This window comes from Poecilia formosa, unplaced genomic scaffold, assembly GCF_000485575.1.
Source record: "Poecilia formosa unplaced genomic scaffold, Poecilia_formosa-5.1.2 Scaffold452, whole genome shotgun sequence".
NCBI classification, from domain to species: Eukaryota; Metazoa; Chordata; class Actinopteri; order Cyprinodontiformes; family Poeciliidae; genus Poecilia; species Poecilia formosa.
In genome coordinates, this window is record NW_006800391.1 from 241,944 (window position 1) to 254,689 (window position 12,746).

Below are 12,746 nucleotides of genomic sequence, written 5' to 3' on the forward strand. Positions count from 1 at the left end.
TCTCAGCCCAAGTCTCATTTGGTGATTCAGTAATTCCATCAAAAACCAGATTGTTTCTTCTTGATTGCCCCTCAAGGTACTCCATTTTATCAGTAATAGTCATCATACCCTCACATACTTTAAATATGTCTGACTGCAACGTGTCACTTCGGTCCTTGTGCTTAACACTTTCTACTTTGATATCGTCAACGTCTTTCTGTGTAAATTGCAGGCTGGTTTTAATGTCCTGTAGTTCTCGAGTCATTACGTCCATTCTGGTGTTAGTAGTGTCCATAATAATTTTAACAAAACCTTTGAAATGATCCTGTTGTTGTTGGAGTAACTCCATATACATTTCCTTTTGCTGGCTCAGCAACTCTTTGACTTGCGTGAGTGATACATAGTCCTCATCTTGTCTCCCGTCGGTCTTGGATCCTTTTGGAGGCATTATTTCGCTTGTTTTTACCGGTCGCTTCCTTAAGGCTCCTGCTCAGCAGTTGTTTGGTTGTAGCGGCTGAAATGTCCGTCCTTTTGTCTTGTAGTTTCTCGCTCCTTACAAGGCTTCGTAGAATAAAAAGACGCCAACCCGGGGTCTGCCCTCCGCTCCGCAGCAGCGTTTGCTAGCTCGAGAGCTAATCTGTACCTCTCAAACAACTCGATGTCCTCTCTGTTCTACAACATGGAATAGTTTTTAGGCTGCTTCTTTATGTAGAAAAGATAATCCCACTTTACATTTCCACAAAGCTGCTAAAGGAATCCATGAGCTTGCCTCACATGTCATTGAGACAAAGTGCCTATTCAGGATAAAATCATACATTCATCTCTTTGTTGTTCATTTGTGATTGTTCCAGGAGTTAGTTCCAACTCCAGATTGATTCTAGATTTTGAAGTTCAAGGACATTTACTTTCAAGCTCAAGTGATTGATATGTGAAAAGACATCTCCCAGACATAACAATGTAAAGGTGGCATTTGCCATTCATAAATCAGTAAGTGGAGATTTCCTGGAAAGGCAGGAAATCGAGATTTGCATTTGTCAGTTCACCTCTTTGTAAAACAAACTTTTATGAAGTAGAAAGAAAAACCGTCAGAGCAGAGCTGTCAGTTAGATGTTCTACTTTACAGTAGAAATCCATCTTTTCACTGTTTAGTCCAGATTTACAAGTTCTTTGAGTAAGACAATAGTTTCACATTACATTCTCGAGCAACAATTTTCTTACAGTGAGAAACTACTTTATTGGTATACATGTACCCAAAGAGAAGCAATGGCTTGAACACAGGCACAGCTGGTTGGATTTCTGGGATTTTTCTGTATGAAGTTTGCATGTTCTCCCCTTAAATGTGTGAGTTCTCTCCAGGTACTCTGTCTTCTTCCCACTGTCCAAAAAACATATCTGTTAGATTACTTGGTCTCTTTAAACATTAGGTGTGAGTGTGTTGTTTCTCCTGTGTTTCTCTGGGTTGCCCTGTGATGGACTGTGGCTGGTCCAGAGTGTACCCTGCCTGTCACAATGGAGATAGACAAAAGCTCTCCTGCAGCCTGGATGGATGGATAGATTCACACAGCACAATGTTGCTACCACTATGTTCCACCATAGTGGTGACATGTTCAGTGTGATGAGCAGCATTACTTTTCTTTTTGGAAGTTTGGATGAAGGCAATAAAGTTCATTTTTAATGTTGTCAAATTAAAAATATCTTCTTTTCGAGACCAAAAGAATTGCAGCTGTATTCACAGCAAAATGTGCTTTTACAAAACACATTTTGATTCACTAGAGCAATCTTATTTGTGTAAAAGTTTTATAGATTAATGAGTAAACTATGATGTCCTTTTACATGACAAATGAGTAACGGTTCTAGTGGGTGATGTCGTCATACAGCGAGCAGCCTCACAGTCTGAAGAGCAGCATAGCATAATCTGTACACAACACAAACACATCAGTGGAGACATGGATGTCATGTTGAACAGTCTGCTCAGTCTGGGACGTTTTGTTTTTTTATCCAACTCAAAAAATCTGAAAACCTGAAAGGGATCCAGGCAGAGAAATACAGGAGAGTGAGAGAGTCACTCTTTTGACAAAACCAGTGACTTCACCCCCTTAGCCAATCAGTGACCAACAGTCTTCTGACGTCACCTGCCTGGAAGCTTCTGTGTCCTTTTTCTGCTTGCTATCTCATCAGGTATGATGATGACACATCATGGTACAAATTTAATGTTGGTCTAGAGTGTAAAAATGAAGAGCGTGTTGTTGAGACATTAAATCCTGTTAAGTCTATGTGTGTGTTTATTGGGATATTTGGTGAATATGTGAAATTTAAAATTAGAATATTACAACAAACCAGTAAAATACATTTTTAATACAGAAATGTGGACTTTGTGTATTGAACTTATATAATATCTGCTTAAAGATTATTATTTCCAAAAGGTAATTTTTCTGTCTTTCTATCAGGCCTCATCTGAACAAATATTCTAATGTATTGAAAGTGACTGTATTTTGCAGTATTCACTTTGACAACATTGCCTCTTTTTTCCACATTTATCAACTAACCCACTGTTTTCAGACAGAAGTTCAATGGTCTTTGAATGGTCAAAAATTTTTTAGCTGCATTATTTAGAATGGAGTTCAAGCTGGTATCAGCTGGAGCCACTCCAAATATTCAGATGGTGATCAGATCTTATCCTTTTGCAGCGTTTACCTATGCTACTGAAACTTAAGGCAGATCAAAGTATTAATAACACTCTGAAAGTTTGATGTGTTTGTGAATACAGATTTTGATTCTACAGAAAACCATGGCAACAGCCAACTATTGGTTCTTGTCATAGCTAATCAAGGCAAACACTGGAAATTAGTTTAACTTTACATCAATGTTTTTACATGCAATCACTGGTAAATACGTTGAGCATTATTGTAAATCCAATAAAACAGCGCAGGTGTAGGGATCTACTTTAACAATAACTTATGAAAAATTGCATGTAAGGTACCAATAATATTCTGAACCCCAGACCTGAAAACAAAAACTGGCACTTAATTTTGTTCACAAGTTATGTTATCCTCTCAGCAGTTCTGCATACCTGTAGTATTCTGGATATGTCACATGGCCGAGCCCCACTATGAGCAAGCTCCACTATCTTCTGCCTTGTGGAATCAGGTAAAGGCCTTCCATTTACAAACACACCTCCAAGCTGGTTTATTCCACTGTGACCTTCACACACAAACACACAGAAATAAAATGAAAGGGAAAGAAATAAAGGAAAGAGGGAAATAGACCATTTTATTAACAAGAGGAAAATATAAGGGTGAATATGGAGGAAATAGCCTGGGTGCTTAGATTTTACATTTTAACATCTAGACACTCAGTTTGTAAAGAAGTTGCAGTATGCTGACCTCATGTCAATTATTTGAATCTAAATCTATTATTCAGTTACTGAAAGATGCTACGGACACACTTCTTTTTGTATGTATTTGAGAGACATACAGCATGGTCAGTGGCACATTTTTGTTTGTTTTTAGGAAGATGTGTTCTCCATTCCCTAGTCCTGTTTAACTGTCTGTCCAAAATAAAATACCATCAACTTATTGCTTGGCGGAATTCATACCCTATAAATTTTAACCTGAGTTGACATTAGCAAGTTTCCAGTCTCCTATGTTGGAAGACACAAGATAAACCAATAGCCAGAAATTGGCATATGAATGACAACAAAATCTGGTGCATCTTTAAATTGTAAAATTGTATTGATTTGAAAAACACTACTATTTCTAAGGGGCAACAGCCTATAAAATATGCACACAACAGCAAACACAAAAACACAAAAAGCTCCCACACATTTATAAAATTATATCAGGACTCCAACTAGCACAGTTAATCTACAAACATGTAGGAACCCATCAGGTAAAGGAATAAAAGATCTTCATCTCAGGTTTTTGGCAGACTGGGCTGTGCGGTGATTGGTAGCTTCTCCCTGACTCATTGTGCTGGCTTTGCAGAGCAAATAGGAAGGTGACAGGCAAAGTGAGTGGTAAGGAAAAGAAACTTAGCCTGAAAGACCACAGCAAACATGTATTCATGGGAATACAACTTTGCATTAGCGCTTATCTTGCAAATCTCACATTAGTGCTTGAGATAAAAAGTTGCCCATCTACTGAGGATTTTGACACCTAACTGCATAGAGGGGATAACTAAGGAGTGATGATATCAAGGAGTGAGAAAACTCCAGCAGAGGGGTAAGTCAAAGCACGCACACTGATCTTCTTCTAGACACCACACTATGGAAATGGCAGGGGTCTACAATCCAACACTGAATGGTACTCAAACAACCCAGGTCAGCAACAGATGGACAGAACAGGTCTACGCTCTGCGAGGCAGTAGTCAGGGTCCAGGTTCATGGAGTGCAGATCAAAGCCAAAATCCCAGAAACTGACAGTAGAGACAGAGAGCAGGCAGCGGTGATGATCACATTCAAGAAAATGGAATGCTCTAAAGCTGTGGCAAGGATTACGACAGACAATCAACCACTGAGTGGTGCAGAGTAGTTATGTTGTTTAGGCCTCTTCTCTGTGACTAAACTCAGCAAAATATTTTATGTGATCATTGGATTTGTTCCTGTTCACTTGTGTTTGCTTTAAACAGCTAGAAAAAACCTTGAACACTGCTGATAAAGCGTAGAAGTGCTATGTCTCAGCAGGGGCACATAGTGCTGTGACACTGTAGGTTAAGCAGATTTTCACTGAATCCATTGTCTGTTGCTTTTATGAGCTCAGGGGAAGGAAACATATTGCAGATTGATAAACCTCTCAGCAGTGAATTACTAAATCATGCAGTCAAAGTACACATACACATACACCCACCAGCACACGCACACACAACCAGATAGGACAGTCTGATTTGGATGCAGTCCAGTACACATGCAAACCAAAGAGGGATGGAAATGGTTCAGCAGGTAAGATACTGGATCCAGAGAGCAGGAACACTACAGTTGATGAGCTCAACAGACAATGAATGTACTTAATAGACACATTACATAGTAATACAGCATTTTATATGAGTCACCATAAGGCCAAGTTATCATACTAATAACAACAACAACAACAACAATAATAATAATAATAATAATAATAGATTTCATTTACAACGCCCTTTATATCTTTGGATATTAAAGGGCAAAAACAAAGCAAGCAAGTGTAATGGATAAAAATAATTAAATATTAAATAAATGAATAAATAAGGAGATTAAAACCAATGCCTAAGAAAATAAACCCAAAATCTTGCTAAAAAGAAATGTCTTAAGGCCTTTTTTTAAAACAGTCAGTGGTTCCCTCAGTGTGTCAGGGAGGGCATCCCATAGACGTGAAGCGGCAGAAGGCCTCATCTCCCATGGGCCTCAGTTTAGTTTGGAGTTTGTGGGGAAGCTTTGAGTGGGTGGAGTGGAGTGAGTGAGTCGTGTTTGGTAAGTTAAGCCGTTCTTTGATTGTTTTTCTTATTTTTTGCAATCAAAATCCCCGAAGTCGTGATACTACTTTAGAAATTTGCAATATTTTTTCCCATTCAATCCCTTCCAAAATCTACACGTATAAGAAAAAAGATAAAACAAAAAACAGGAAGACAGACTGAACACAAACAATATTTTTATTATCTAAAGAACTTAAATATCTCAACTAAAACTTGATATGAAGTTAGACAACCTTGTAATAGAAGTAAGAAATACTGCCACCTGCAGGTGGGAGTTAGCTGTCACTTAACCCAACGTTTTGATAGGTATTTTTTAAAAATCAATTAAATTTGCAATAGATTTACAAGTATGTGTTAGATAGAAAAAAATGTGGGGTTCTGTTGATTTTGCATAAATTTGTGAAATCTGGAGTCTGGAAAACCTGAAGGACTATGTAATTATCAGACCGTTCCTGTTGGTTGCTTGACTCAGTCTATAATCAAATTTTCCATTGATTATATTTTGTGAGCACTGGCCACTGACAAGAGTAACAGTGAAACTTTAGAGCCATGCCTGTCTTAATCCCCTATACAGTCAGGGACTTTTTAATATTGGCACTTGTGATTTCAGAAATTTTCCACTTCAGAATTTTTGATCAATGGTTCTCAATACCGGCTAAGGATTTTTTGACAGTGAGTGCACTTTAATTAATTTAATCATTTCTAAGACAGAATTCAAACCAACTGAACTAAGTGTTTTACAACAATTAAACAGCAACATTAAGTTGTGATTCACCTACAGAGGTAACAAGCTATAACACAAGCAAATTGAAACTAACTGTAAGCAAACAAAACAAAAAACAAAAAGAAAACAAAAAGACATTCATCTCACACAAGCATAAAACCAGGTACATGAGAGAATAAGACACGTGTACCAGCTTGTTCAACATATAACTGAAAGAGGATGATTTAATTTAAAACTTCCTGTTGTAATAACACCTTTCCATCTATGTATTAAGATGTAACCACAGTAAGACAGACTGAATGTGCATGAGTAGTTTAAATGTTGGGTTCACAAACAAAACTAATTATTATTGTGGTACAAGCTAAAGGCTACAAAAACTATGATCTATTGTAGAAATTAAACTTGGATGACTGAATGGGATGAATAGTTAAACATTGAGGAATGCTTGTAACCCACCTCCCAACACAGCCATGAGTGTTCAGGTAACGTCATGTGGGAAGACGTACATCTTTCTCCACATCCCACACAATTGTGATGATGCACTCATATTAATTTGAGTGCATCATCCCAATTGATATGACGCCACCTGTCAATCATTATAGGGGATTTGTCAGCAATTGACCAATCGGTGGTTGCAATTTGTCCCAAAGTGCACACCCCTTATCTGGAGGAACTGAACCTCTGTCAACACTGCAGGGTTCGTCATTGCGAATGTGCTGCATTCATACAGACTTTGACAGACTAGTCATGGTCAAACATTGTCATTGGGGAACATGCAATCTCGACAACCATTACCCAGAGCATTTAGAGGGTGGAATACAATTTATTACATTTCCAAAACCCAAACGCAGTCTGGAATAATGCAGAAATGGATCAAGGCCTCCAGTTGACCTCATGTCCAGTTGAATGAAACTGTGATCAACGGCAACTACCACATGTTCGCCTGCATGAAGGTAATTGGCAGTAAACATCCCATTTTTTGTCACTATGACACTTACTCTTAATCAAATCAAAGATCAACACGTGAAGGTAGTTATGCTTGATTTTGTGTGTGTAAATTCCAGTGGTAGCTCTATAGCAGCATGAAAACATGATGCTGTAACTGCAGTATTTGTATTTAATTACATTTTTATCCTAATATTTATTTTGAAGCATTTTCCTGAGGAAGATTTTCAAAAGCTTTTATTATTTAAATCATTACTCATCCGCTTTTGCACATACAAAATGCGTCCGACACAACTTTCACACTCACATCCCATGAGACTTTGTGCCAGTCATTTTTCATCTGGCTGCCGAAGACTTTAACTTTGATATCTCTGTGGTTTCTCACAAATAACATTACAGGTCTGATGTAGGACTTGTTGGAGAATTTTCCTGCCTGTTGTCTTTGCCTCAGTGTTGGCTGATACGACAAAAAATACTCAAAAAATATATTGGGTATCATTTTGAGTTCCACTACCTCTGCCATTATAATACTGTTTGTTTGTCAGAGGTTTGCTCTATTTCTGCATGGGGCGGAGCAAGCATCATGTCAATTAAAAAACATCCTGATGGCAGTACCATGCTGTGGGGATGATGTCTTCAGGGGGCATAGGGAATCTGGTCAGATGGATGGAGCTAAGGTAAATACAGGGCAACATTTGGATTGCCAGGAATTTGAGTGGGTAAAGGTTTACATTTCAGCATGAAACCAACCATAAACATATGATCAGAGTGACAAAGCATGTCAGATGTTATAAAGGCCCAGTCAATGTCCAGCCCTAAATCCAACCAGGAGGCTGTGACAGTTATATTATGTTTGATGGCTGCAGATTTTCTTAATCCAGTCTGACTAAAAGTAAAACAGACAGACAATGATAGATGAGAGACAACAATCACTCTTAGCTCCTTTTAAACGCTGCTAAAAAGTAAGGTTTATAATCCTGCAAACATTAGCATAGTACCTATTATGTCTTCCGCAAGTCAATTATAGGATCAGTTATCCTATTATGCTGCTGTGACTGCGAATATTTTCTAACTCTCTGTCAAGCTGTCTTATATCTCTTGTGTGTTGAAAGGTCAGCAGTTCAACTGTAGAAATGTTAATCATGGTGTCATTTCTGAGAAACACACTGGGGCTCTCCTCTATTGACAATAAATTAATAGAAAGACATATGGAGTCAATTTGGCCCCAATCCTCTGTGATACACAAACACTCACACACACAAAGCAGGCGAGCCCCTGGGAAAAGCTCAGGCTTTCCCTTCAAATCAACTCATTCACACTGCACCTGACTTCAGTTAACTCCCACTGTAACAGGATTCTGTTGTTGTCAACAGAGCCGATTGGAACAACGGTACAGGTCCTCCATGGCAACACAGACAGGTGACTGTTTCACTGACATCAGGAAAGCATCATTTTAGCTGTACCTTCAACCATTTTAAGTACTGATTTATTATGAATCCAGACTGCGATAGTTCTTCGTTTGTATTAGAGAAGAAAGCCAATACTCAGAAGTTCTCTCTAGCCCTTACAGTAATTTTGATAAGTTGGTGACTAATAGAAAGATTCCCATCTGGTGATCAGCTTATTCCATTGTTAAAGCTAGTTATAGCTGTGTTTCAGCTTTAGAACAAGCAAATGTGCCTATTCTCAAACCCTATGGATCAGGAATGGGATCTCACTTAAACTCATATGTATGTGAGTCAAGGCAGGTGAGCAAATACTTTTGGCAATATTATTTATGTCTGGCGCAAAATCAATGCATCTCATTACCCCAAGAACTAAACCATTCCCAGTGAAATGGGGTGGTGGCAGTGTCATGCTGTGGGAATGCTTTTTTCAATAGCAAGGACTGGGGAACTGGCTCAGTTCTAGAGGAAGATGGATGGTGTTAAACACAATTCTTGAGCAAAACCTGTTTCAGTCTGTCAGTGATTTGAGACTTGGATGGAACTTCACCGTCCAACAAGACAATGACCCAAAGCGTTCTGCCAAAGCAACACTCCAGTGGTTTGGGTGCAAATGTAATGGAAGGGCCTAATCTAATCAAAGCCCAGATTTCAATCCAATTGAGAACCTGTGGTCAGACATGAAGATTACAGTTCAACAACAGGAACAATCTAACTTGAAGGAAGTGGAATTTGCTCCAGAATGGATTTGAATCGGGTGTGCAGTAAAACGTCAGAATGGGCCAGTCTGGTAGTTTGCATAATAAAATGAGACACTAGCTGCCACTTCCAATTTGAAAAAGAGAAGAAAGGATGAACGAGCAGCAAACCTGCCAAAAAGAAAAAAATAAAAAAATAGTGGGGCTAAAATACTGAGAGAGAAAAAATGAGTGCAGGACACAAACAGATATTGTTTGTAGAGAGATAGGGGACCAAGCAGCAGAACTACAGCAGGTTAACAAGCTTCATCCCACGTTTGGCACATGTTTGCGTTTTTGCATATGTTCAGATCACAAAGAACATTAAAGGCAACCCGCCATGCAGTGCCTTGCGAAAGTATTCACTGCCCTCATTACTCCTGATTAATCTGTTGAGGCAGATTCCCATTATTTATTTATCTTTACTTACTTTGATTGTTTTTATTAACTTTATTTCTCTCTTTCATACTCTTTGAGATAATAAACGACTTATGAACAGCAGTAAAATCTAACAACACCCTCCTACTGTAAACCATATTTCATTCACTTATGATATTAGCAAGTGAATTGATGGGCTGGGGAGTTGAGCCTCATAGCAGCATCAAGCTGCTCTCACTCCCCTGTGCTGAGATGGACCTGATTAAATTAGAAATAATAAGTCTGACATTCAACAGAAAGTTGCAACACAAAGGCAATAGCAGTGCATTATGACAATGGTAATTCATGCAGTACTGCTTTAAGCAGGATGAAGACCCAGAACTCAGGGCCTATCAAGAACAACCACAAAATAATAATAATAATAATAGCTACATTTTCCTATGTACTGGATGTAGTTTAGGTTGAAACATACCTGTAATCTGAACAAATAAAAGAAACTTGAGCAGGTTGGGTAATTTTCTGGCTCTAGCCCAGGGCGCCATGTCCTCCTAGAAGAACAAGGCTCCCTGGGCTGAAGCTGGGCATTGATAACATCCTTATAAGAAACAAAATTCAAGAATGCACTCACTGTTTTGAATCATGGAGGCAACACCAGTCTCCCAGCTGGGTTGAGTTCTGTAATCTGTACAAACAGACAAATCATATTTTACTGGGTTAAACACATTTATGTATAATCAAGTCCACATTCAAAACACCTTAATTATGCAGAAAAGCAAAGCAGCAGGAAAGAAATAAATGTTTAAAGATGACTAATTATAGTTTTTCATTTGTTTTTAGAAAGGAAGCTTTACTGCAGGACAGAAGTCAAACACCTGTGAAAAACCTACAATATAAATATTTTCTCATGCAGTGTCACTTAATTCACAGTTTATACAGTATGAGTCTATTAAGACTATCAGATGAGCAGCTTGTCCAATTATGGGGTGTTGAACATACATGCTCAGGATGAAGGATTGTTCATGCAGATGGAGTGAATGATGCAAGTGAGTGACTTGATCTAATCTGCTGGGAAACCTTAGAAAACAATTTAAATAAGAAGGTAAATAAAACTGCATTTCTTGAAAAATAGGATCAATTGAAATATATGTAATTGACTTGGAATCTGTCTGTATGATAGGTTTGAATTTCCATCCATCCATCCATTTTCCTTCACCCTTGTCCCTAGTGGGGTCAGGAGGGTTGCTGGTGTCTATCTCCAGCTAACGTTCTGGGCGAGAGGCGGGGTCACCCTGGACAGGTCACCAGTCTGTCACAGGGCAACACAGAGACACAGAGGACAAACAGTTTATTTATTATTTATTCTTTTTTATAGCATACAATTTATGGCATACATAATTCATTTTATGTATGCCACAACATACATAAAATGAATTATATTAAACTGTATCAAACCACCTGTGACATACTGGCAACCTGTCCAGGGTGACCCCCCCTCTCGCCCAGAACATTAGCTGGAGATAGACAGCAGCAGCCCTCCTGATCCCACTTAGGGACAAGGGTGTAGAGAAAATGGATGGATGTACCAAACCACTGAAGAATCTCTAAATGGCATTGATATTCTCAAATGCTTCTGCAACCATTACATTTTAGACAATTTCATTATCACAACTTTATGGGAACAGTTTGGCAATTATCATGTTCCACCAACCAGAAAAATCAGGAAATCAGTACTAACTATGAGCCAGACCTTCCCATCCAACATTAATGTCTGACTTTACAAATGCACTTCTGGAAACATACCCAAGTCTTCTGGAAAGCCTCTGTAAGAGATGAAACTGTCATATTAAAAATCATGGATTAAGAATGGAATGTCACTCAAAAGTCTGGCTTTCTAGGCATGCTGATGTTTTAAAAAGTTATTATTTCAAATATGATACCATAAATTTTTTTGAGATGCTGTCATGGCTGGAGTTTTTCCTGCAGTACCACTAAGGACCGTCAGTCACTGGATGAAAAAATCACTCCCATACCTCTACAGTTCTTATCAGAAAAACTAAATCTACTGTTTGGTTGGATGACAACACAGGATGGTGAAGCCTAAACAGAACCATTATTATTATAATGCTACTTTAAAACTATAGATTGCAGTTGTGAGCAGCATGTCTGTTAAGTAGCTGACTGCAGCTTTATGACCTGAGCAGACAGCCTCACTAAATTAATTGGCTATTATGAGTTTGTTAGGCTCCCAGGACTCTGTGCAGGGCAGAGTGATAACAAGGTATCATATTCTTTATTGTAAGCATCTGAAGACCACTAGGTAATTTATCAAATGATAATTTGTATCTATACATTAGTCCTTAACCCTCCCGACCCCACTAAGGGACAAGGGTGTAAAGAAAATGGATGGATAGCTGGACATTAGTCCTTGTAAATCAAAATATTAAATAAATGTGATAAAAACAATATCATAACTGTGATTATAATCGGGGCAGCTCATTTTGAACTCCACCTGTACAAAACAAAAACATTATGTCTTATAACTGTTCCCTACATTGATAAAACACTGGATGGTTGCAGCTCTTTTTAAAACTTAGATGAGTGACTGATATGAAATGAGCAATGTTAGTTTCTCTTTATAGTCCTTCTTTAACAATATATGATCATAGAACAAATAAATTGTTAGAATTGGATCAGTAAAGTCATGTAGCATTTTGCATAGATTTAATCTGGGTGGATTTCAGTTAATACTACTGAACAGAATTGATGTAAGTTTCACAGCTAACAGCAATTTAAACAAGTTCAATTCCAATCTATTTTAAAATTGTATTTAAAGAATGCAAACCATGAAGACTATTGTGTAATTGTTTAAAACAGGGGTCTCCAAACTTTTTCCTATGAGGGCCACATAACTTTCCCCTTCTCTAGTGGGGGGCCGGAGTCAGTTTGTAACAGAAAAAGTGTGACGATTGCAGGAGTGCCTAAATGTAAAAATGTATTGATTTCCAGAAAGCACAATCAAATAACCCTCTCTGGGTTCTTCACAGAAAACAATCCAGGAAATAACACTATTTATGAATTAAATAGTGTTATTTC

The 12,746-nt window shown here is 38.2% G+C and overlaps 1 protein-coding gene across 1 annotated transcript in view; it reads right to left on the reverse strand.

Moving 5' to 3' along the window:
• LOC107833781 (paired box protein Pax-6-like) overlaps nucleotides 1–12,746 on the reverse strand; it is a 25,489-nt gene that overhangs the window by 7,382 nt on the left and 5,361 nt on the right. The window contains exons 2-3 of the mRNA XM_016663884.1: nucleotides 10,282–10,335; nucleotides 3,050–3,180 (exon numbers count right to left, since the gene is read on the reverse strand). Of these exons, the coding sequence (XP_016519370.1) occupies nucleotides 3,050–3,180; nucleotides 10,282–10,335 (185 nt within the window). The remainder of the gene's footprint in view (nucleotides 1–3,049; nucleotides 3,181–10,281; nucleotides 10,336–12,746) is intronic.